A 26,745-nucleotide genomic window follows, 5' to 3' on the forward strand; every position below is an offset into this window, starting at 1 on the left:
GCAAATTTACTTGTGAAGAGTTTATGCCGCGGTTGAGCGTCAACGATCGTCCTTTCTAGTCTAATGGTTACTTGGTTGCTATTTGACTCCGACATTCTGGGCCAAAGCCCAGGAGAGGAGGAAGAATTTTTAAGATGAACAGTACCAGAGGTCCCATGCTGTGGACGTAAGACATACAAATGAACTTGACGCAGACAAAATCACCAAATTACTATTTCTCGCTTCGCTAAATTTCCTGCTCGTGTACTGTCGTAGATCAGATATACAGAGTCTTTCATAAGTAACGAATCTATCGAAAAATCAACTATTTTGGATAATTTTTTGAAATGATGTTCATCTTCACGAGAAAGAACCCTTCCCGGTACCATACAGTCGATTTAGAAACCCCTCTACCCCCGCCGCCAGAGGAAGCTACGTATCCATGTGTAATGTACATTTGATGCCAACTTAAAATGACCTGCAGCATGGCCTTCTATACGCCAAGGATAATGGCACACGGCCATGCCTATACACATTGTTGTGATAGACTGGAATGATAAAATGTCACGCAGCCGCTTAACGTTATTGCAGAAGAGAAAAATTGCTCCCTGGCTTGAACTTGGAAACAATGTCGCTAAAATTAAGCGTTTCTCCGTAGATGAAGTGTTTCCAGGCAGGTGGATCGGTCGAACAGGACCAATCCGTTGGCCTCCGCGATCACCTGATTTGACTCCCCTGGACTTCTTTTTCTGGGGATTCATAAAGGATCGTACCTATGCGGCTAAGCCACGCACCATTCCTGAATTAGTGGATCGAATTGAACACACGATACAAATGGTTACGCCTGACATACTCACCAGAGTCCATGAAGAGTTGATACGTCGCTTACATTTGTGCATTCAGCAGAACGGGAAACATTTTGAAAATTGTACATCATAATTTGTCAACAATTGAAACTGTTTTTACATTTATGTGTTTTAATCACTAACCATTCTTTTGTGTAATAGCTGTGGCGGCGAGGGAAGGGGGTGTTTGTTTCCAAATCGACTGTACGGCACCGGGAAGGGTTCTTTCTCGTGAGGATGAACATCATTTTAAAAAATATCCAAAATAGTTAATTTTTCGATAGACTCGTTACTTATGAAAGGCCCTGTATTATTAATATAAGAGTAATAGCCTATATAAATAAAATAAAATAGGAAAACTGAAAGTAAAATTACAGCTAAAATGAAATTACATAATATAAAATTAATATAAGGAAGAATAATATCGTACGTGAATCAAGTAGAACAATTTATTAAAAATATATATTGAAATTAAATATTAAAAAAAAACATTATAGTGTGCTGCAGTTCAACATTTTAATTATTATACAATATATACAGGGTGATTCACGAGGATTTACCGTGCCTTATGGAGCTTATTTCCGAAGACATTCTAAGCAAAAAATGTCATATAAACATAAATTTGTCCTAATCTCAATTTTCAAAGTTACACTAATTTTAAGTTGTCAGAATGTCTTAGGAAATAAGCTCCGTAAGTGACGGTAAATCCTCCTGAATCATCCTGTATGTGCAGATGAACAACAAGAAAATACAAATTTGAAATTAAAAATTGAAATATAAATGCGATCTCTTATGTAAAATGTGCTACATGATTACGATATGTCTACATCATACGCTTATGCATTAAACAGAGTTTATAGCACAAACGAATTTTGTGTTTAAGAATTAATCTGAAATGATATTGGTATATAGTAGAAAGATCTGAGGATACTTACTTTTGTTCCAACGAAAGAATGTAGCAGGTAGAAATGTTAATCACGCACTGAGCGTTTATGCTTTAATTTGATTAGGTCCTATTACTTTAATGGATACAATGAGGAAATAAAAACTGTATGTAAATTAATTAATTAATTTATTTATTTTGCTAATAATTGTAACATAAAATATGATATAAACAGAAAAACTTTAGTCAGCCCTGAAAGAGTAGAACTCATGCTCAGGGGCGTATTCCTGAATTGAAATTAAGAAGTATATAATACAATTTGTCTTATGTCTACTACGCAATAAGAATATATACATTTAAATGTACAATTTTTCAATTTTTATAAAACCCATACATAACTTTTTAAATTCAATATTAGAGCTATTAGAATTGACATGGTTAGGATATTTAAATATAAATTTGTTATGTATTATTGGGTCTAAATTACTACTATGATTAAATATTGTAGCAGTGTTGCATTTTGGTTCAAACAATCTTACAGAATTCATACGTTTTGTTTCATAACTATGAGATTACAATTCAAAATTATTTCGATTTTTATGTATGAATTTTATTAATACAATATAATAAATTTGTTTTATGTAAGAACATTAAAGTCTAAAAGCAATTTTGAGATGGAAAATCAATAGGTTTATGAAGACATATTTTAATTATTTTCTTCTGTAATAAAGTGGATTAAAATCGGATTTAAATAAGCTGCCCCATCCTATAATTCCCTACATAATTACCTATTGAAAAAAAGTTAAGTATATTGTGCGTAATAAACTTATTGACAAGTAATTCCTCAATAAAACAAAATAATACATTATTTCACGTAATTTATTACAAAGGTAAATAATATGTTGGTTCCATTTTAAATGATTGTCGAAAATTATACCTAAATACTTAACTTCAGAGGACTCCTTAGTAATCGGACATTTACACTGTATAATGCAACAATTAGAGTTATGTAATTTAATACTTAATATAGATGTAGGAGGTTTGTTACATTTTTCAGTTAATGGAAATGGAATAATTATGGTTTTATTCTCGTTGGTAGAAAGATAATTTATGTCAAACCATTTTTTTTATTAATTTAAGTCCATTATTTGAATTATTATATACATCATGCCAGGTTTTTCCACCAAAAAGTAAAACTGTGCCATCTGCATAAAAATAATAAACACCGTTGTATTGTTTTAAGTCAATTTTTAATAAGCCAGTAATATATATTAAAAATAAAATAGGGCCTAGAACTGTGCTTTGGGGAACACCTAGATTAAATTGAAGGTTCACTTGAATAATTGTCAATTTCCGTTATTTGAATTCTAAATTGAAATTCGTTTTGTTTTGTTAATAAGTGAAACCAAATAATGTAAATAGCTCGGAAATATTTTATAACTTAAATGGTAATAGCAATAGACGCTGTAAATTATTGGCGCCAGTCTCCGCAATCGGCAAAGACACTTGACAAACAATTGGCCTGGAGCGCTCTTCTTTACTCCTTTCCCTTTGATCCACCGCAAAGATGGACTCGGTCTGACGTAAAATATTTGCCAGATCAAAGAGAATGATATGCGCTATTTAAAATGGAAGAGCCCGCATTCCTGTGCATGTGTTTTGTTTCGCTTGATTTCCTGATTGATTGTCTCGTCATGTTCCTGGCAGATGGGCGTCTCCCCTATCAACACTTTCGACGCGTTCAACCTGAAAGCCGGCACGGAGTACAAGTTCCGAGTGACGCCGAGGAACCGCTACGGATGGGGCGAATCCGTGACCACGTCGGCTCCGGTCGCCGTGGGACGCAAAGTTGAGCTTCCAGAGTTCACCCGGATCCTGCCCGGACAGCTCAAAGCTCTCAGGGGTACCAACATCCGTCTAGAATGTCAGGTGATGTAACATTTTATTCATGCTTTAATTACATCTAATCCTCTGTTTCAAGCTGAAGGCTACTAAGATTCTATTATAATCATTATCATGAACATGTATGGATTACAAGTACATGCTTTGTGACCTGTTCCCTTTATAAGGAAAATGCTAAGGGACTAAAAATACATCTAAACTAACCAAGTTCAGAATAATCTATACTAATAATAAATCTGTAGCCGAAATTTTTCTGGTAATTTTCGATTTTCCAAAAATAATTGGTCCTAACATATATAATTAACCACACTGAAACCGAAAATCGCATTTTTTAAATTTTTGTTTGTATGTCTGTCTGTATGTTTGTTACCTTTTCACGCGATAATGGCTGAACCGATTTATATGAAAATTGGAATATAAATTAAGTTCGTTGTAACTTAGATTTTAGGCTATATGGCATTCAAAATACTTTATTTAAAAGGGGGTTATAAGGGGGCCTGAATTAAATAAATCGAAATATCTCGCTTATTATTGATTTTTGTGAAAAATGTTACATAACAAAAGTTTCTTTACAAATGATTTCCGATAAGTTTTATTCTTTACAAAATTTTTATAGGACTGATATTTAATGAGGTAAATGAGTTTTAAAATTAAAATAACGCCATCTAAGACGGTCCAATGAATTAAGAACAAATGACTTCGTCTATAAGGGGCCTTGGACAACAACAATCGAAACAGGGGCCTTGGACATCAACAATCGAAAGCTATTAAACATAACCTACAGAGAATGTTTCTGTGTTTGTATGAAGTAATATCAGAAGCTAAATTAACCGATTTGTATAATTAATTATTATTTCACCATTGGAAAGTGTAGTTTCTCTAGATGGACATAATGCTATAATGTTATTACAGTAACGTCTGAGTAAATCGAGGACAGGTAAGATTAAAATAGCTTCTTATGCACAGAAAATTTGATAGGCTATTTTGTACATTCGTTTTATCTATTTCTTAAAATAATATTTATGTACATTCATTTTAATCTCAGAGAATTAATGAACAACGAGAGTGTATTGATTTAGTATGTAGTAATAGTACGTTAGCTTAGCAATCCATTATTTTATAATTCAATTTGTAACTATGCTCAATTGAATAGTGTTAAAATACATAAAATATATATGCAATAAATGCAATGCAAAAAAAATTGGGTAATGAGCGAAGTAGATTATCTTGCGCTGTTGTAAAAGTAGTTCCCTGGATCAAACGTCCTATTTTAATTATGTAATTACTTTATATTTATTTCTAACTGGTGCAGCGGAGCGCACGGGTACGGCTAGTTAACTTAATAAAATTCTAAAATGTGTCTTCATTTGTTTTGTTTATCATTTTGTTTCTTCTACACCTACAGTTAATTGTTTTATGTCTATTTATTATTTTAACACTGGATTTCATACATCGCGTTTCATGGGGCCGTGGCATAAATAACACAAAATTAATTACCAACATATTTAAATATATCAAATAAAGTTACAGTTATAAAATTTTTGAATTAATTCTTCTGAACGCATTAAGAAAATAAAATAGTTATTAGTGTATTTCGATGTATTATTAGTCCCACGAAATTTTTTCTTATAAAATTTTCCTGTGAAACATACAAGAAAAGTAGTGTTTCCAAATTGATTCCTCATGTTAAGTCTTTATGTACAAAGACATTTGCAAATGGAATGTGAACAAGTGCTGAGTCAATACCTCCACTTTTTATTTTAATTTGTTTATTCATTAATTTATTTTTCAAGGAAGCTCAGAACAATTATTCGGCCTCCAATACACATACATTAATAATATATGATTTATTTTAACCTTTCTTCAAGCCAAATTAAAAAAGAAGGCACATTTAGAATTCGACCCCTAACACACAGTGAAAAGTGGGGTTCACGTAAGATTAATATGGTGATATTTTTAATATTGCCAACTGTTATCAGTTATCACCAAAGCAGGTAAAATCAGAATGCTATACATTGGAAAATTAATAAATTATATTATATATTTATTTACTTACTTATTTAGTTATTTGATCTAATATTAAAAATGTGTTTGTCTAGGAACATGAGAACAAGTATGTATATATTTTTTATTTTATTAGGTTATTTTATGACACTTTATCAACATCTTAGGTTACGTAGCTTCTGAATGAAATGAAGGTTATAATGCCCGAAAGGTACCCAGCATTTGCTCGTACTGGGTTGAGGGAAAACCCCGGAAAAACCCTCAACCAGGTAACTTGCCCTGACCGGGATTCGATCCCGGGCCAGACGCGCTGACCGTTACTCCACAGGTGTGGAATGTATGTATGTATATATGTACGTGGTACAGTCATTAAGTTCTAATACTGAGCGCATAGTGGCGTTGTGGTGCACTATAGCGCATAGGTGGCGCCATGGTATGACATCTTGTCAGTTAGTCTCTCGACCCAACAAGAGACAGTTGAGTGCATGCACTGTAAGCAGAACTACGGTCTTTGTTGTGACGGTGATTTGAAAGCGCACGTCGTAACCCGAGATGTCACAGTTTGAGCAACGGGCAAACATCAAGTTCTGCCAGAAATCAGGCAAAACTGCTGCCGAAACGTTTCAAATGATGCAGCAAGTTTACGGTGAGGACGCAGTGAGCCGCAGTGTTGTGTTTAGGTGGCACCGACGTTTTTTGCAAGGAAGAGACAGTTTGGAAGATGATGTGCGTACTGGTCGGCCACAAACAATTCGAACTGAACGCAAGATCCAAGAAGTTGCAACGTTGGTGCGTGCTAACCGCTCCCAATCAGTAGACGATATCGCAACAACAGTAGGGGTCAGCCATGGTACTTGCTACAAAATTCTGTCTGATGACCTGAACATGTCTCGTGTTACCCAGCACAGTGTGCCACGAATCCTGTCGCAAGACCAACGTGATGATCGCATGACGATTTGTGGTGACCTCATCAGTAGTGCTGACGATGAGCCGACGTTTCTCAACCGGATAATAACTGGAGACGAAACTTGGTGTTTCCTTTACGATCCGCAACTGAAACGACTATCCGCCACATGGAAAACGCCGCTGTCACCACGACAGAAAAAACCGCGACAAGACAGGTCAAAAGGCAAGGTGATGCTTGAACTGTTTTTTTATTCAAATGGAATTGTTCACATGGAATTCATCCCAGAAGGTGCAACTGTGAACAAAACCCTCTACAAAGAGATCCTTGGCCGTTTACGAGATTCAATTCACCGTAAGCTACCTGACTATGGCGTACAAAGAATTGGCTGTTGCTACATGACAACGCCCCTGCACATCGCTCTGTCCTTGTCCAAGAGTAACTTGCAAGACAACAGGTGACAGTTCTTCCACACCCTCCGTACTCACCTGATCTCGCATCATGCGATTTTTTTTCTCTTTCCTCGCATGAAAGCAACCCTACGTGGGCGTAGATTTCATTCTTCCGAGGAGGTCATGACTGCACAAGAGAAGCCGTACGGGACCTTCCTTCCAACATCTTTCAACGGTGCTACCAGCAGCTATACCAACGTTGGCAAACGTACATAACGGCCAACGGAGACTATTTTGAGGGAGGATGTGGTTCTGTTTAAATGTACGCCGTGTTATGCGGCAACTTGTGATACATCCAGAGTCTTGTGGGAGCCTACCCTCCAGGCGTCAAGTCTTAGAACTTAATGACTGTACCACGTATGTATGTATGTATGTATGTATGTATGTATGTATGTATGTATGTATGTATGTATGTATGTATGTATGTATGTATGTATGCATGTATGTATGTATGTATGTGTGTATGTATGTATGTGCGTATTTGATATTGATAATATTACTTGGTTAGGTTTTTCCGAGGTTTTCCTCAACCATAAGATAAATGCCAGGTAATCTGTGGCGAATCCTCGGCCTCATCTCACTACATCTTACCAAAAAATTGTAATGTTGTAAAATTTTGACTTGTTCCACATCTTAAAGCTTCAAGTCGGCCTCCGTAGCCTACTTAGTATACCGCTGGCCTTCTATGATCGAGGTTGCGGGTTCGATCCAACGCAGGTCGATAGCATTTAAGTGTGTTTAAATGCGACAGGCTCGTGTCAGTAAAAGAACTCCTGCGGAACAAAATTCTGGCACACCGGCGACGCTGATATAACCTCTACAGTTGCGAGTGTCGTTAAATAAACCATAATTTAAATTTTGAAAGCTTCAATGTTAATGTGAGCTCTATGAAATACAATAAGTGGGATGAAAAAAAAATGAAAATGAAATGAAGTGGAGAGATCTGTAATATATTTTAGGTTGTTTGTTATTTTCTCAAGTCGTCAAGGCAACAGCTTGTTGAATACAGTTGTGAGGTTTCCCTTGGTCGTTGAACTTAAGATTGCCACAAGAACGATTTTATTATACTACAACTTCATAAAACTCAAGGTCGACGTAGCTTCTAAGGACATTCTTACGACGCAAGGTCACGTAGAGGCCAGCCTGACCCACTGTGTGTGTGATTCATGTCTTCGCCTTCGCCAAGAAAATTATAGTCTTCTATACCTTCTATCTCCCTCTAATTATGTTTTTCCCCCGTATAGAGATATTACATATCATTGAAATTATTGATCACCAGGGTCTTCATCAACCAAAAGACATGGAACCCACGGTCCAATTAGCTGCTTTCAATGTATTATTCGTACCAAATTTGTTCTCTTTGAGTCAAGGTCTAGCCACATTTCTATGTTCTGTTGAACTGTAATAATAATAATAATAATAATAATAATAATAATAATAATAATAATAATAATACAGTAATAATAATAATGGCCACCTCTGTTGAGTAACGGTTAGCATGTCCAACCGTGAAAGGAGACCCGGGTTCAAATCCTGGCTGGGACAAGTTACCTCGTTGAGTTTTTTTTTTCGGGGTTTCTCTCAACCCATTGAGCAAATGATGGTTAACTTTCGGCGTTGGACCTTGGACTTATTTCGCTTGCACTATCGAAATTCATCACGATGTTCGGTGGTCACCGATCCTATACACCAAGGAAATTTTATGAGAAAATTGGAAATTTTATGAGAAAATTACTTCCCCATTAGGGTTCGAAATAGTTCACATTCCATAACTCGAGTCCTAAGCATGATGCCTTAGACAACAACGGTGTGGAACTCTTAGTCTGGTATACATGCTGTGTATATTATATTTCTATGCATGTTTTAGGAATTGTGTTGATGTTTTGTGATCACTTTTTCCTATTAACGTCTATTTTGCCTATATAGCTGAAGTTCTGATGTCTTCACTAGGTTTCTGATGTTGTAGCGATACTCACGCAATAGATCTTACAAAACGTATCAGTTGATTCCACATTTGTTTGTTGTTCATTGTTTTCAATTCACCAGTGTCATTTTAAAAATATATCGTTTTAAACTCAATGTCCTATGAAATTATTTGATATAATTTGTAATATACTTATTTACAACTGTTCACTATCCCATAACTTGTTTACAGAAGTATCTCGCAGAAACATTCATTCTTATATAGTAGGCTAAGAAGTTAAGTCTCGAATGCAAAGATCACATACGTACAGTAGTTCATAATGTCGCTAGGGTCATATAAGATCATTTAATTTGGGTCTATATTGGGTTGTATAGTCCATGGCAATCTGCCATCATATTTGGACCGTTGAAAGAGCTGAATTACATTTCAAAAATCGTTCTGTTATGTGCTGTTACTATAATATTGATATACTCGTATATAGGCAACTACCCCGTGTTCAGTTTAGAAGTGGGAGCTTCCGTCATTCGTTTTTATGTTCACTGCGTCGTAAGTTTGTTTGCCAGGCCTAACCAAAGATAGACGATTTGAGTTATTTAATAATTTGTGGTACTTTGGAATGTCTGGTTTCTCACTTAGTATTCTAACTTATTTTATTCTGTTCGTTTTTGAAAGCATGCATTTTTTTCACACGAATAAGAAAATATTGAATTTGCCTACTAATTCTAAGGTTTCATCGAGGAAGTTGCTGAAATTGTAGCCAATTGGCCGGAAATTGATTCACGCAATAATCAACATCATTAATTATGGTTATTAATAGTTATATTATTAGAGGAGAAACATTCTGTAGGACGTAATCTTTACGTAGAAGTTGCAACATTAATTTTGCCCTCAAGCAATATTTAAATGAAGTTTGGTTGTAGTAATAACATCAATGACGTTTATTTTTTGTTTTTAATACACATCTTCATTCATTTGTTGACAAAACAAAAGCACAACAGACATGGCCTACATCGTTTATCTATGCCTTGAGGCTAAAATTCGCTCCGTGATGATGACCTCATGAATATAATATAGAAACAAATGCCGAAAGCTCCCATTCGAAATTGAACACGCGGCAGAGTTAGGTTTTAAACCACAATTTAATGACGTCATTATCCCAGAGGCAATAGATGCAATCAAAGGTTATTGCATTAGACGAAAATGTCTTATTTTCCGACCTTGAATAATTATGAAGGCCATGCCTTCAACAATGGTTTCTGAATCATAACTAAACACAAAGGAAAGGCTTGAAATATGAAGCAATATAAGAAATATCGATGCTTCTAGAAGGAACTGTAAGGCAAACACGCAAAAGAAAATATTTTTAAAATAATTGCATGAGCGTTCATATCATGTAGTGATTCCATATATTGAGTTGAGGCCATTGGTTTGGAATCGTGTTGCATATTATTGCGTTCTGCAACATTTCTTGGCTCATCACGAACAGTCACACATATTTTTTTAGAATAACATTAGTTCACTCCCCTGATCTTGAGATGAGTAAATGCTACAAGCATCTGCATTGCTTGTTACAGTAATTCATTCTGATTTTTATCCCCCCCTGGTGTTTCTTGTTACACATGAATTCCATTTTCGAAATTTCCGCCTGTAATTTATATGCCGCGAATCCTCACGCTGCCTCATGAAGATGTTACGGCCGCGGCTGGAATCATGCACGGCAACATTCCTTGCAGTGTGACGTCACCAACTGAGAACTTATGATTCCACGTCGATCTCTGTTCAGGTGCATTCGAAATCATGTCCGTCACGACTCGGCTTCTGCTATAATCATTCTTACGAAATATGATACACAAGCGCAGTTAATGTAATGCTTTGTTAATTAATTTCACATCAAAATCAGCTGTAGGCCCTAATTTAACGAGACACTTGTCTTATGAATGTAAATTATATGATTGCATACAATAACCTTTATCAGAAAATAAAAAAAAATAAAGACTATGAATATGGCTCAACTTTGGCTATTACTATTATTATTATTATTATTATTATTATTATTATTATTATTATTATTATTATTATCATCATCATCATTATCATCAGTGCGGTTTTAGGCGTAATAGATCAACTATTGATCAGATTTTTTGTATTCGACTGATATTAGAGAAAAAATGGGAGTATAAGGGTACAGTACATCAGTTATTCATAGATTTCAAAAAGGCATATGACTCGTTTGAGATAGAATTTTTTATATGATATTCTTATTGAATTTGGTATTCCCGAGAAACTAGTTCCATTAATTAAAATGTGTCTCAGTGAAAATTACAGCAGAGTCCGTATAGGCCAGTTTCTATCTGATGGTTTTACAAGTCACTGCGGGTTAAAGCAGGGAGATACACTATCACCTTTACTTTTTGCCTTCGCTCTAGAATATGCCATTAGGAAAGTTCATGCTAACAGACAGGGTTTGGAATTGAATGGGTTACATCAGCTTCTTATCTATGCTGATGACGTGAATATGTTAGGAGAAAATCCACAAACGATTAGGATAGACACGGAAATTTTACTTGAAGCAAGTAAAGCGATCGGTTTGGAAATGAACCCCGAAAAGACGAAGTATATTATTATGTCTCGTGACCAGAATATTGCATGAAAAGAAATATAAAAATTGGAGATTTATCCTTCGTAGAGGTGGAAAAGTTCAAATATCTTGGAGCAACGGTGAAACATATGAATGGCACTCGGGAGGAAATTAAACACACAATAAATAAGGGAAATGCGTGTTATTATTTGGTTGAGAAGCTTTTATCATCCAGTCTGCTGTCAAAAAATCTGAAAGTTAGAATTTATAAAACAGCTATATTACAGGTTGTTCTTTATGGTTGTGAAACTTGCACTCTCACTTTGAGAGAGGAACAGAGATTAAGGGTGTTTGAGAATTAGGTTCTTAGGAAAATATTTGGGGCTAAGAGGGATGAAGTTACAGGAGAATGGAGAAAGTTACACAACGCAGAATTGCACGCATTGTATTCTTCACCTGACATAATTAGGAACATTAAATCCAGACGTTCGAGATGGGCAGGGCATGTAGCACGTATGGGCGAATCCAGAAATGCATATAGAGTGTTAGTTGGGGGACCGGAGGGAAAAAGACCTTTGGGGAGGCCGAGACGTAGATGGGAATATAATATTAAAATTGATTTAAGGGAGGTGGGATATGATGATAGAGACTGGATAGGGACCTGTGGCGGGTTTATGTGAGGGCAGCAATGAAGCTCTGGGTTCCTTAAAAGCCATTTGTAAGTAGGGTAATTATATTATTATTATTTTTATTATTATTATTATTATTATTATTATTATTATTATTATTATCATTGCTATCAATACCGTTGAAGACACATTTACGGATTTACGACCGTTCATCTACAGTAGAGTACGAAAATAAAGAAATGTTGGAACTATTCGACGGACCAGTTCAAAAGAGACAATAGATAGCCCATTAAATTCCTAAGGGACAATGACTTCCTACTTGTCAGCAGGGCTAGCTCGCAGAATCCACAGGGTGAGCTATTCCCTGTAATTTTTCTTTCTCTGTGTGTTTTTGCATGTCGTTATTTATCGTACTTAAACCTCTATCTAGTTTTTGTCCTTAAATTAAGTATTGTTCTCTTCACTTCGCTTGCCCTCATCCTGTTCCACAGTATCTCCATTACATGATACTGTACTTTGTACTGCAGGTGAAGGGCGATCCCGTACCGCAGGTGAGATGGTACCGCGACGCCATGGAGCTGACGGACCCTCGGTTCGAGACAGAGTTCGACGGATCTCGCTGCTGCGCCCTCAGCATCCGTGGATTGAGCGACGAGGACTCGGGGCGGTACATGTGCGAGGCCACCAACAAGGTGGGCCGTGTCTCCACCTTCGCTCGCCTCTTCGTCGTCAACGACCCTAAGATTCTGGAAGCCGACCACAAGCTCAAACGGTGCGTATGTAGGAAGAAAAGACTTTAAAAGATTTATCCGGGTTCAAATACAAGTGAAATGTATGGTATATAAAAATGGTGTTTGCAATACGTATTCTAATGGAGTTACGCTCATGAAAACGTCAGTACGTTATGGACCACCTAGTGGCTAGTCATGAAATTATATCGCGATTAATATTGTAATTATATTGCCGACGTATAAGATGCGATTTTTCCTGGAATGTCTCTATATACGCCTTATGGCTAGTCTTATTCTCTACCTTTCAAGTGATGCATTTAGTATAGATTCCAGGTGTTTCCCTTGTTCTAGATAACTTCTCCGTTTCCTGTGTCCTGTATGTTGTCTACATTCAGGATTGTTAGTAAATTTATTGATTTCTCCGTGTATATTATCCGCTTTAATGTCCAAAATTACCAAGTAAATTAATAATTCTTAGATACTCCTACTGAATATAAACGTAGTCCTTCCAGCAGTTTAGGAGGAATCGCTGTACACGGACAAATGGTATGCTCAGAACCATTTTTTCTTTTAGTGTAAGCTTTCACGGCCGGAGTCTATAGATCTAGATTCATTTTCCGGGCTGAGAGGCACAGGATCAGTTGCCTCAGGTACGCCGAGAAGAGCTTTGCGACCTCGAATACCACTCCACTGAAGATGTCTGCCGCAGTTGCAGACGAAACGTCTGGTAGAAAACCAACCAACAGACCACGGCCCCTCAGCCCGGAAAATGAATCTAGATCCATTTTTTCTTTATCAGGGATGATGAAAACCTATACCAACGCAAACATATTGGAATTTATTTTTTGTAGCACAATAATTTATACTTGGTGCTAATTTTTATTTTTGTGTTTCAGTGGTATTCAAGATGATCAAGAGCCAATCACGGATACTCCACCTCAGTTTACAATGCGCCTGCGCGACCGCCGAGTGCAGATGACCTACCCCGTACGTCTGACGTGCCAAGTGGTAGGACGCCCCACCCCGGAGCTCACTTGGAGCAAGGACGGCGAACCCATCAAGGCTGACGGTACGATTAATACTGGACGCAATTAAAACGGTAGCGACGGGACTGAATGTGTAAGCTCTGGGTTTTTAGATTCAACAAGATTAAAATTAAGTTTTTACAGGCTATATTTTAGAATTTCATAGATTTAGAAATACTCTTTTACAATTTTTTAAGTTTTTTAAAGAAATGTATGTAGGAAATCATTATAATTCAATGTTAATGTTTAATTCATTTTAGTCTCTTGATGATGGAATAAAATAACAAAATATTAAACCATTTTTCAACACCTTATATACACTTTGATTACAACTAGTAATACTATTGAATGAAACTAAAAACACATTACTATGAATTAAGTAGGCTGTAATATGTGCAACCAATTATGTCAAAATTTTAATGAGGCTGCACAGCAAATTATTATAAGCTTTTTATAAATAATAACTTTTTCTGTTAAACTTTTATTGCTTATTTTACTCATCAATGCTGAAAGAGTTTTAGAAATAATAAAGTGTGTATTACTTATTTTATTATTGCACGTAGAATACGACACTCAGTTTCGAGAATGAAACTACACTTCTGTTTATTTATTTTATTTTTATTTATCTTATTCTTATTTATTTATTTTATTTTTATGTATTTATTTATTTATTTTTATTTATTTATTTTATTTTAATTTATTTTATTTTATTTTTATTTATTTATTTTATTTTTATTTATTTATTTTCATTTATTGACTTTTTATTTATTTATTTATTTATTATTTATTTATTCCATTTATTAAATTTTATTTATTTATTTTATTTTTATATATTTTATTCTTATTTATTTATTTTATTTTAATTTATTTACTGTATTTTTATTTATTTACTTTATTTTTATTTACTTATTTTATTTTTATTTACTTCATGTTTATTTATTTATTTTTTTATCAAGCGATGCATTTAGTATATGCTCCAGGCGTTTCCTTGGTACTAGATAACTTCTCCGTTTCATATGTCCAATGTGTTGCCTACATTCAGGGCAGTCCGGAAACTTATTGATTGCTCCTTATAGATATTGGAGATTGCAAATGATAGAGTAGGCTAATGTTAATATCCTATTAAATTCTCACACTAGAACACCACCAAGAAGAATAATCTCTATCTGTGTGCACGTCATAATTGTAGTTGTCTTGTTGTCAACAGAGCACCACGTATTCTGGAATGATGATAACTTCCACACGCTGGAGATGAGCCACACCAAGCTAGAGGACTCCGGCTCGTACTCCGCCACTGCCCGCAACGCCAACGGTGCCGTGTCGTGCCACTGCCACCTGGTGGTCGATAAGGGCATCCGGGCCTACGTGGCGCCCGAATTCCTGTACGAACTGGAGCCCAAGTACTCTGTGCGCGAAGGAGGTGAACTGCGTCTCTGGGCGCAGGTGGAGGCCTACCCCACAGTGGGCGTCATGTGGTGAGTAACCAGACACTTCGGGTATGATCACACGTCGCTACGTTTGCAACCCTTCAGTACAAAACACTGAGCAACTCGCTTACTCCGACTTATGAACAATAGTACAATTCGGAGAGTAGCGGCTATCGAACCAGTTGGTCGCAACTCTTTCATGCTGCACGCAGCTTAAGGCCTGTTCCACAATAAACCGAGAACGGAAACGACAACGAGAGCGAGAACGGAGAAAATGGTTAAAATGTATTTAAGTGTGAGCATTCACTATTAAAGAGAAGCTTGCCGAAGTCCGGGAACGGGAACGTGAGAGTTGGCCAAGTTTTAACTTTCCCGTTCTCGTTTCCGATCATAGCTTACTAAATTCACTCTGCTGTCATAATGCTTTTATACATAATTTGGTTCACTATTTTATCTTCGATTAACTCTAATATTTTCACATAATGCCTCTCATTGCACACAATCATCCTTCGAAGTTATATTTTAGACCTGAAAAATACTATGCTTTTATGTTCTTTAATACTTCCAAAACGAAGAGATCCTGTATACCAGAATCTTTAGTGCACAGCATCTAACTTTCGCCTAGTTGGTATTCGATTGTTTGAAAATTGTTGCCGGTAGAATTCCCTTGCCACGTTTGCAGATTGCCTTGCTGTTCTGTACCATATTAAGTAAATATCAGCTAATTCAGCATTAAGTCAAATATTTTAATTGATTTATTGTATTAACTTTATCATCTTCGATGGTTATCTAGCGTCTGAATGAGATGAAGGCGATAATGCAAGCGAAATGAGTCCAGGATTCAGCGCCGAAAATTACCCAGCATTTGCTCTTAATAGGTTGAGCGAAAACCCCGGAAAACCACAATCAGATAATTTGCCCTAACCAGAATTCGAACCCAGGCCCCCAATTTCGCAATACGACATGCAGTCCGCTACTCAATGCGGTAGATACTCAAATATTGACGAGGAAATTTTCTGAGAATGTTTTCGACAGAGTACAGTACACGTGATCAAAAGGCGTGCGTATAGTCTAAACTGACAGGCGTTTCATGTTACGATCATTCATAATCATTAAATATCTGATCGCAAAATTTATAACAAAGGAATGAAGAAATTTTAGAACAATTAGAAGTAGAGTCAGTAGAAGAAAAAATCAGCAGATACAAATTCAATTGGCTAGATCATGTAAGAAGAATGTAAAATTCAAGAATCCCAAAAATTATGATGCAATATAAACATAGAGGACATCGTCGACCAGGAAGACCTTTAAGAAGACTGCTAGATGGGGCCGAAACAGGTCTAGAGAGGCCTAATTCGTGAAGGATGATGATGATGAAAATTTATAACACATGAGTACACGATCAAATTTTTCTCCCAGTTCAATACTTTACAAGAAAACTTGTGAAAGATTCATCAATATTGAAGAAAATTTGTCTAAGACTTTAATATTGCTAAAGATTTGACAAGATTTTGAAACATCTACTTCAAGTTCATTGTGAGCTGTGTTGGCCTACCAACCAAATATTACGATATAAATGTGTAAGTCCTTTGGAGAATAACTGAGCTACAGGAACAATATTTGTATTACTCAACTGTACGGTCAGTTATCCTAAAACGAAGAATATTACGATTTCATGTTATTTTGAAACAAAATTGTACGATTAGTATTCGCCTGAGTTGTAAGTTAAAATCTTCCTCATTAAAAAAAAATATATATATTAGGGTTTTGGTACCTACTCGAGATATCTGCCTTGCAATTTCCTCATACGCATCACTTTTCTTAATTTTGTTGTGGTAGTCTACAAACCCCACGGTGTACATGCACGGTTCTAATTCCTATAATTGAATCAACACTCAAATAACTTCTCTCGGCCTGAACGCCATGTTTTTTGTGGTTCTTGGCGCCAAAATAGTTTCGAATAATTTGGTCAGTTCCGTCAAAGAATTGTCAACATTTTGATCTACTAGAGCATGTTTTAATTGTTTATTTTACGACGCATTATCATCTACGATGATTATCGCCTGAGTGAAATGAAGGTGATAATGCTAGCTAAATGAGTCCAGGTTCCAGTGCCAAAAGCTACCCAGCATTTGCTCTTAATGGCTTGAATGAAGACCTGGAAAAACCTTAACCAGGTAATTTACCACAACCAGTATTTGAATCCGGGCCCGCTCGTTTCACGGTCAAACATACTAACCGTCAGTTGACCTAGAGCTTGTTCTTATTTACTTTCAAGACAATAAAATACTTTTAAAAGTATTTTAAATGATTTAACAGTAAACCTTGTAAAGTAGCCTATTGGCAAGTCTTGAAAAGCTTTGAATTTTATGAAAATTATGTCGTGTACTAGCAGCAATAGTTGCACGTATACTCCTTACATACAGGGTGGGCAAAATAAAACTGGCCCGCGGAAAATATATATGACATATATTAATTTATATGTATAAGATTGACGCGGAAATAACCCTGACAATGCAGGAAACCGTAATTTCGATCCAACAATCTGTTGCTGTCACATGTCCGCACATGTGCATCTCCCGCATGCTCTGTCCCGAGCTTCGCAGTGTCATTACGTTTGAGTGAGAGGAGCAGACGTGTTTAGTGGCCAGTTGAATGCAACACAAAATGGTGCTCACGATAAAACAACGCGTGTTCATTGTCGAGTGTTATGCGAAGCACAATTCATGGAAAAGGTGTGCGGAACTGTTTGCGCAAGAATTTCAGACTGGACGTGTTTTGGCAAAACCTCCAGAAAAGGCTAAAATGCAAAACTTTGTGGCAAAATGGCGTGAAACAGGCTCTGTAGTGAATAAAAACCGTAACTATCCGAAAAGAGTACGAAAACCAGAAAACATTGCTCGGGCCAGTTTTATTTTGCCCACCCTGTACATGCTGTATGTAAGGATTGGATATTTTCTGTGTTCCTTGTGTAGTTGCTGTTTATGTATGTGTAGCATTCGTTCTTAATTAAGATAAGGGCGAAATGAGTGAAGGAGCCCAGTCCTTGAAGGTACATAGTTGGTCATGGTCATTATGATGACCTTATTTCTAATTTACTAGTGGCTTGTGCAGCAAATGCTGCAAACTAAGTTCATTAGACGTTCAAATATAAATTTTTAAGATTTATTTTCAATGAAAAATACCAGACATTTTGAAAGTTATTTGCTTCCATAATAATGAAATATACTCCCTCTGAATAGTTTTTATGTCCAATACTTTTTCTTGAACCTATGTATCCTATGTCTCTTTGAGTTTCAACGCGAAAACCCAACTAACAATGAAAGGGCGATCAGTGGGTTTTTCATGTAGGAGTAAAGCAATAGCTATTTCAGGTCATAGTGGATTGTAAAAGTCAGGTTTGCTATGCTTTGGAACAATAGACGTAGCATCTTGGTATAGCTGCTGCATGTAGAGATTGAAATGTAGAGGGTAATATCATTTTATCCTGCTAAGAGATCTTGCTGAAATGATCGAGAGACTACAAAATTTTGTAGGTCTCTTATTTTATCAGTAAGTAATACCGTCTTTCCTTAGGAACTGTAATTTTTGCGCTCTCTCGAGATAATACTGAAGAGAATGACGCATATAAATATCTACACCACACCGCCATTAAGTATATGAAAAAAACCCAACACCACTTGATTAATAACTATAAAAATATTTGATTTTTAATAACAATATTATTATCTTACGTAAGTTTTATATATATTTAATAGCAGCCACTCAGTAAATTATAGAAATGAAGATCTAATTTAACATATTCTCTATATCTACTTACGTAACCCCAAAACGTTTCACTTTCATATCATCAGTATAGCATTAATATGTATAATTAATGAAAAATAATCACATCATGGCATTAACTATAATGGAATTTCATTGCTAATGGTAATAATGTAATCAAACCACTTCAAGTTTTGTAGATTTCAATATCCAATACACAGCTGTACTCAGAAAATTACACACCGCAGAATCAGACCTGTAAATTAGCGAGTCTTCAAGTTTTTAATAACCAATTGAATTTGAACTCTGCAATCCTGCAGGTCATGGCCTTCGTGTAATAGCTATTGTTTATTGTAATCCGTGTTTTGTTTTATTCTGAAATCACGGCCGTGCTGAAATGCAATTAGTTCTCAAAACTGAAGAAAGATGGATTTTTAAAAATAGGAAAATAATGTAGGAAAATTGATATTTCACTGAAAACTACTATTTTTCTGAAAAACTTTGGGTTCCAAGCTTCAAAATGAGGGGTCATTTATTAAAATCCGTTCAGCCGTTTTCCCGTAATTTCCATTACCAGTTCAAATTAAATATATAATAGATATTATACTATCCCCAATTAATCTCTATTTTTCCTATAATTAGAAGAGAATACAGAATTTATTCCTTAGTAAACTCCTCTCGATAGAAGTTAGGTTCAAAATCTCATTTATTCTGCAGCTCAACTTTCATACTCGGGCTCCGGCGTGCAGGAAGCGGTAGACCCAAAGCAATGCTTTTAGAAACTCGTCTTTGGTTTTGAGAGTCTGTGGAGATAGCTATGCAGGGCGTGGCACGCATTAGTATGCTAAAATAAATAAAACGCTTCCCCCCACTTGGAAGTAGGAAATAAATAAAATGGCGGGAACGCGATAGAGCGAGTCTGTGAGTTAATCTTTGTCATTTCACAATTTATGCCGATGTTCGCGATATGCCAAGCCTGGGGTTAACGCAGGCTCGAAGAGACCAGGAAGTGTTTTAGTTCTCTTCAACTGCATCATATACAATCATATTTCGTATTCATTGTAAACATATGATCACGGATTCCAAGAATTTACGTACTAATTTTCGGTCTTCTTCGATGATCGGGTCCATACCTGTGGAGTAACGGTCAGCGCATCTGGCCGCGAAACCAGGTGGCCCGGGTTCGAATCCCGGTCGGGGCAAGTTACCTGGTTGAGGTTTTTTCCGGGGTTTTCCCTCAACCCAATAGGAGCAAATGCTGGGTAACTTTCGGTGCTGGACCCCGGACTCATTTCTCCGTCATTATCACCTTCATTTAATTCAGACGCTAAATATCCTAGATGTTGATACAGCGTCGTAAAATAACCCAATAAAATAAATAAAAATCGATGATCGGTCATGAAGCTGCATCGAAACGAACCAATAAATAATGGTATTTGGTTATCTCTTAACATCGAACGTATCATCATCGTCATCGTCAAATCTGGACTGTTCCATCTCGTTATCTTTCAGTAGATCAAAATATTCATGAATAATTTCAAGGAAAAATTGTTCCTGCGTCGGGTATTGATCCCGGGACCTTTGGCTTAGCGCAACATTTCTCTACCGACTGAGCTACCCAGGAACTTCAACCGACACTGTCTCAATTTTTTTTATTTTTTATACACATAACTCGAGTGGGCTGACAAGACGCCAGAAACCCATATCGAGTGCACACAAAGTCTGTGTGACTTGAAGTTGTGGTTTTCTGTTACCATAGCTACAGTAATGTACAAATTATACAAATCTAGCTTTCAGGTAAAGGCTGGTTCACAATAAACCGGGAACGAGAACCAGAATGAAAACGAGAATTAGAGGACGTGAATATGGAAATTTTTGATTCACAATAAACCGAGAACGTAGACGACTATGCATATCGATATGTATGCCAATAACGATATGTAAAGTCGATATTACGCATTCTGATGTTATTTTTATATAATTGACCAATGGCGTTCTCTCATGAGTACAAGGCAGCCAACATAAACACAGGTTAACCAACTTCGAAATTTCAACTGAAACATTTCATTAGGTACGGTAGTATAAATATGCCCGTGCATCTTTATTATTTTAAGTCTATCATAACGTAAAATAATTATAGAAGAAACATTTGTAATACAACAAAAATGAACACAACAGTAGTTATTGAATTGAAGTGTGAATATGTAGTGTGTAATACAATCAATACAGTAATAAAATATGATTCGCTTCCGATCGGTGTTCAGAGATGCAGCTATTGAAAGCCACGTATTCTCCTTCATTTTCTCATCTTTATACGAGGCGCGCCGCTTATTGTAAACGTGGGAATTTCAATATTAGAATCTCATCAAATAAAACTTGCTCCATGATGCACAGCACAGAACAAAATAATGCATAGGTTATGTCACGGTCTTCTTGCTACAAAATATACGACTACAAAATAGCTTTTAGATTACAATAGAATGAATCTAGTGGGCTGTGATAGAAAACGTGAACGCCAAAGTTGAAACTTGGCCAACTCTCCGTTCCCGATCTCGGACTCCGGCAAGCTTTTCGTGAATTGTGAATGCTCACATTTAAATGTATACATTTTAACAATTTTACCGTTTTCGCTTTCGTTCCGATTCTCGTTTCCGGTTTATTGTGAACCAGCCTTTAAGCTCCCTGTGAAGCAGACTTGAATAAACACGTTAACAGAAAACCACAATTTCAAGTTACACAGAGTTTGTGTGCACTCGATGTGAGTTTCTGGCGTCTTGTCAGGCCACTCGAGTTATGTGGATAAAAAAAGTGGAAAAATTGAGACGGTGATGGATGAAGTTGCTGGGTAGCTCAGTCGGTAGAGCGTTAATGCGCTAAGCCAAAGGTTCCGGGATCGATACTCGGCGCGGATAAATTTTTGATATTATTCAAGTATGCTTGATTGGGAGCTTTACTTGAAAGCAAGATTTACGAAATATTCATTTTTGCACAATAATGTGTTTTCTCGTCGTTACAGCAAACGGCCACAACGATTGAAAGTTGATTTTACTGAATTCAGAGTTGCCAACCTAGATAACTAAGCCTATGTTGAACTATTACAAATAACTGCTCTAGGAATGTAATAAAACCACTGCCTTCTATGTATGCTACAATGCATGCGAAATAATTCATACGCAAAAGACATTGTTAATTAATATACATTATACGAAACAAATCACTGCATTTGAAATGTACTGAACTTTATTAAAACAATTGAAACTTGACCACCTCTATGGTGTAGGGGTCAGTATGCTGGTCTCTGACGAAGAGGGCCCAGCTTCGATTCCCGGTCGTGTTGAATTTCCTGGTTGAGGTTTTTCAAGGTTTTCACTCAACCGTAAGGCAAATGCCAAGAACTTCCGGTCACATCACCGGCCTCATTCATCATCGAAATCATATTCATAACAAATCAGTAAACATCTACAGTCGCCATCTAGTTCGCAATAATAGAACCAGTACTCAACAATAGTAGACAGGCCTTCGGATTTCACCCAAAAGATTAACTGGCGATATGACCAAAAATGTTAAAGCCAGTAACAGAGAGGAAAAAAAATTGAAACTTCACTAACAAAAAGAAATAGAAGTATATAACGATACAAGGTTGAGAAATGCTTTTCATAAAATGGAAGAAAATTTAGAAAAATGAGCAGAGCGAGTTTTTCAATTGCCGAGATTTCGTAATGCACTTCACAAACGTGTATTGTACAATGTTTTTTGCACGATAGTACATTTTTAAAAATCTTAATATACAGTACATAGATTACACTATGAACAGCTGACTGAAAGTTAACAGTCTGACCAACATAGGAACTTCACCATCAACTTAAATGTGAAGGAGTAAAAATAATTCAGATACTTGTGATATTTCGTGTTCAATAATTTTTATTTCGTTTTTTAAAGTGAAGTTTGAATTGTTTAAATAAATTCGATACATTTCAAATGCAGTGATTTGTTTCATATAATGTATATTAATTAACATTGCCTTTTGCGTATGAATTTTACTTGTATTGCAGCATACATAGAAGACAATGGTTTTCATTACAACACTATAACAGTTATTTGTAATATTTCAAAATACTTATCTCGGTTGGCAATACTGAATTCAGTAAAACCAACTTTCAATCGTGGCGGCCGTTTACTGTAACGATGAGAAAACACAATATCATGCAAAAAAACCTCAACCAGGATTTGAACGTGGACCGCTGGTTTTACGGTCAGACGTACTAACCGTTATTCCACAGCAGTGGACCATCACAGGGGTAATAGAGAGGATTAGAGGTAATGCTATGATGATAATCAGAATTAGAATTTATGTTTTCTAGTCAACACCTGTGGAGTAACGTTAGTGCGTCTGGCCGCGAAACCAGGTGGCCCGGGTTCGAATCCTGGTCGGGGAAAATTACCTGGTTGAGGTTTTTTCCGGGAGTTTCCCTCAACCCAATATGAGCGAATGATAGGTAACTATCAGTGCTGGCTCCCAGAGTCATTTCACCGGCATTATCACCTTGATCTCATTCAGACGCTAAATAACCTAAGATGTTGATAAAGCGTCGTAAAATAACCTACTAAAATGAATTATATTTTCTAAGAAGTGCTAAATACAGAGGCTTTTAAAAGTAATGGTAAAAAATTTAGGGCCGTATTCATAGACATCTTTAGCGCGGGCTTCCGGTGGATGATCAGCGTTTTTCGTATTCATAAACCTGTGTTAGCGATAGGATATGATTTGAATTCTGTACTAGTAACCAGTGGATAGCCGGGGCTAGCTTAGTACGCTCGTAGCGCGTGCTGCGAAATGTCTATGAATAGCACCCTAATGGATGAAAATTGCACACTAATATAAGCGAAGAATGGCGACCGGCTAGCTGAAGACTCGAGTTCAGTTCCGGATAGTGGCAGATTTTTCTTGTTGCCAGAACTTTCAGAACTTCCTCGAGGTTGGCTCAACCTCCTGTCGGATTGTATAATGGGACTTATCCGGGGGTAAAAATGTGTCGGAGAGTGGTGTCGACCACACCACCTCATTCTACAGTAGCGTACAAATTAATCCGAACAACGTAATTACTTATGCAAAAACACTCAAACGGGATAAGAAAAGGATCTAAGACATACCTCAGTAATCTATGTGACCTCCCTTGTTCCTATAACAGCTCTGAGACGATTTGGCATGGATTCCACTAATTTCCCACAAATATTCTTCATTTCTTCATCGTGAAACCATACACCAATGAGGGCAGAAATCATCTTCTCCTTTGTAGAACAATCCATTTTTTGCCTTCTTCTTTTGCAAATTGACCACAAGTGCTGAAAGGGATTGATGTGGGATGAGTTGCCTGGCCAGGGGAGTACCTGAATATTCTTCTTGTTGAAGAATTCTGTAGTTTTTCGAGACGTATGGCATGGTGCCAGGTCTTGTTGGAACACACCTCTGCCATCCGGAAATGATTTTTGCAGCTGGGGTAAGATTCTGATTTCAAATAAGTGAATATATTTGTCAGAATTCATAATTCCCTTGATAGGTATTAATGCTCCAGGCCCTTCATGTGTAAAACAACCCCAAAACATTACTTTAGGGGAGTATTTGGGTGCTGTTGGAGATGAGCTGCTGTTAATTTTTCGGATCCTTTCCGTACGTAAGAAACACGGTGGCCGTGGACCTCGAAATGAGAGTCATCGGAAAAAAGTACATTCTTCCAGTCATTCACTGTCCAGTGTTGATGTAATTTTGTCCACATTAAGCGTTTTTTTGCACATAACAGGGGTTAGCAGTTGCTTCTTAATAGGCTTACGAGCCCTTCATCCAGCTTCCAAAAGCCTACGCCGCACTGTTGTGACGTGAACATTCACCCCAGTGGTAGCCATTAACTCGCGGGTTAAGTCGACAGCAGTTAGTCTAGGATTTAATTTACTTTTCATGACAATTAAACGATCATCTGCAGGTGAAGTCTTCCTTTTCCGGCCACAGTTTCCTTTTTTCTGGGGTGTGATGGATCCAGTCTCCCTGTATCGTTTTATGATCGAATTAACAGTAGCCAAATCGATGTGACATTCTGCAGCAATTTGCCTCTGTGTCATAGAAGAATGCTCTGCTAATGTTATAATTTTAGACCGTTTTCGTGGAGTTGTATCCATTTGTGAAGACGACAGAATGTACACAGGATTGCAGTATTAAGTCTTCAACACAACTGAAATGCTTATAAGTACAAAACGACAGGCAAAATGTCACATATTATAAAAAAATAATGACAGACCTTCAACAATGGAATTACACGTACTACAGATATCAATTAAAGCAGTATGAGCAGCTGTGAGGCCAAAAATGACAGAAAATGTAAAAATATGTCGTGTTCGGATTAATTTGCACGCTAATGTAGTGTGAAGGTCGATTTCCACAGCCTATGACTTCACTTTCGCTTCATTATCGCCTTATCATAATTCCATAGCCTCTGCATAGTCATTCATATAAAAAAGAACGCAAAATTAAGAACTTCCAATTGTCTTTGGGCCTTTGTGTTCTGGCAGTGCGCCTTAGATCGTTCAGTTTGCTTATACAAATTCATGGAGCCTTGTCTAAATAAGAATGGCTCCCCATTAGATTGCAGAGCCGTACGGTCGTAACTCAGTATTCGTTAGCCTGATTGCTCCATCCCATAACAAGTCACCCACTTCCATTAAATCCCGGGCAGAATGCCAACGTGTGTGCCATTTGATATCCTTGCACTTCCAGCACACCTGGCACAACCGATTGTACAAGTGTGACAATATAAACCGCAGGAGTATGTGGGAGACACAGCAACTGATTCTGAAAGGAAATTAACATCCTAGCACTTTCTGGAAACTTTCAGATAAATACCAAGTTATTAATTCAACTTAAATAGACACTTTAATAAATTCTATTATTTACATACAAACTTGTAAAAAAGTATTCTCACTAATACACTCGTTTAGGCGATTGAGGAATTTTCTATCCTTTTTCCTGAAAAAGATATTAGTGCAAACACTAATGATGCCCCACTTATGTGGTACCTAAGAGGTTACGTCCAATTTCGGCTTCCCCTTCAAAATTTTCTAGAGCTCCTTCAGTGGAGCAGCGTAATCCGGAGTGAGACTAGTGGCCAACAGGCTTGGAGCTCACATACTTAGTTTTGTACAGCATCCAACCCCTTGCAAGGACGCGTTTTGCGTACCTTTTAAATTTGTCCTCCCAATTCTCTTTCGATTTTCGATTTTCGATGCCCCACTTCGATTACTGACATAAGCGTTTCTTCGATGCAGAGACTGCAACGTGTTCATAATATGTGCGTCCGTTTCGTCTGTAATTTTCGCCGGGCTGATCACGTAACACCATCCCACGAAATATTGTTCTGGCTCCGTCTAGAAGAGCGTAGAAAAATCCACTGTCTTTCCCTTCTCTCTCACATATTGCATTTCTCCACTCCTGTCTATCTTGCGTCTCGTTTTCAAAATTTATCCACCCAATCTAGTCACACGATCACAACACTCCTCAATATTATCCATTCCCTCCCACCGAACATCCTCATATTCATCTTCTTTCACTGTGGCTATTCCTCTACTTTGGAATTCCCTACCGAGTAAGATCAGGGACTGTCAGACATCAAACCAATTTAAGAATAGACTAAGGAAATATTTTTCTAACA

At 36.8% G+C, this 26,745-nt stretch overlaps 1 protein-coding gene across 5 annotated transcripts in view; it reads left to right on the forward strand.

Annotated features, from left to right (window-relative positions):
- The window catches only part of LOC138702989 (titin homolog), a 914,774-nt gene that overhangs the window by 277,146 nt on the left and 610,883 nt on the right, over window positions 1-26,745 (forward strand). For all 5 annotated transcript variants that reach the window (XM_069830459.1, XM_069830463.1, XM_069830460.1 and 2 more), the window contains 4 exons: window positions 3,415-3,636; window positions 12,628-12,872; window positions 13,728-13,900; window positions 15,064-15,331. In XM_069830459.1, the coding sequence (XP_069686560.1) occupies window positions 3,415-3,636; window positions 12,628-12,872; window positions 13,728-13,900; window positions 15,064-15,331 (908 nt within the window). The remainder of the gene's footprint in view (window positions 1-3,414; window positions 3,637-12,627; window positions 12,873-13,727; window positions 13,901-15,063; window positions 15,332-26,745) is intronic.

This window comes from Periplaneta americana, chromosome 7 (genome assembly GCF_040183065.1).
Source record: "Periplaneta americana isolate PAMFEO1 chromosome 7, P.americana_PAMFEO1_priV1, whole genome shotgun sequence".
Lineage (NCBI taxonomy): Eukaryota > Metazoa > Arthropoda > Insecta > Blattodea > Blattidae > Periplaneta > Periplaneta americana.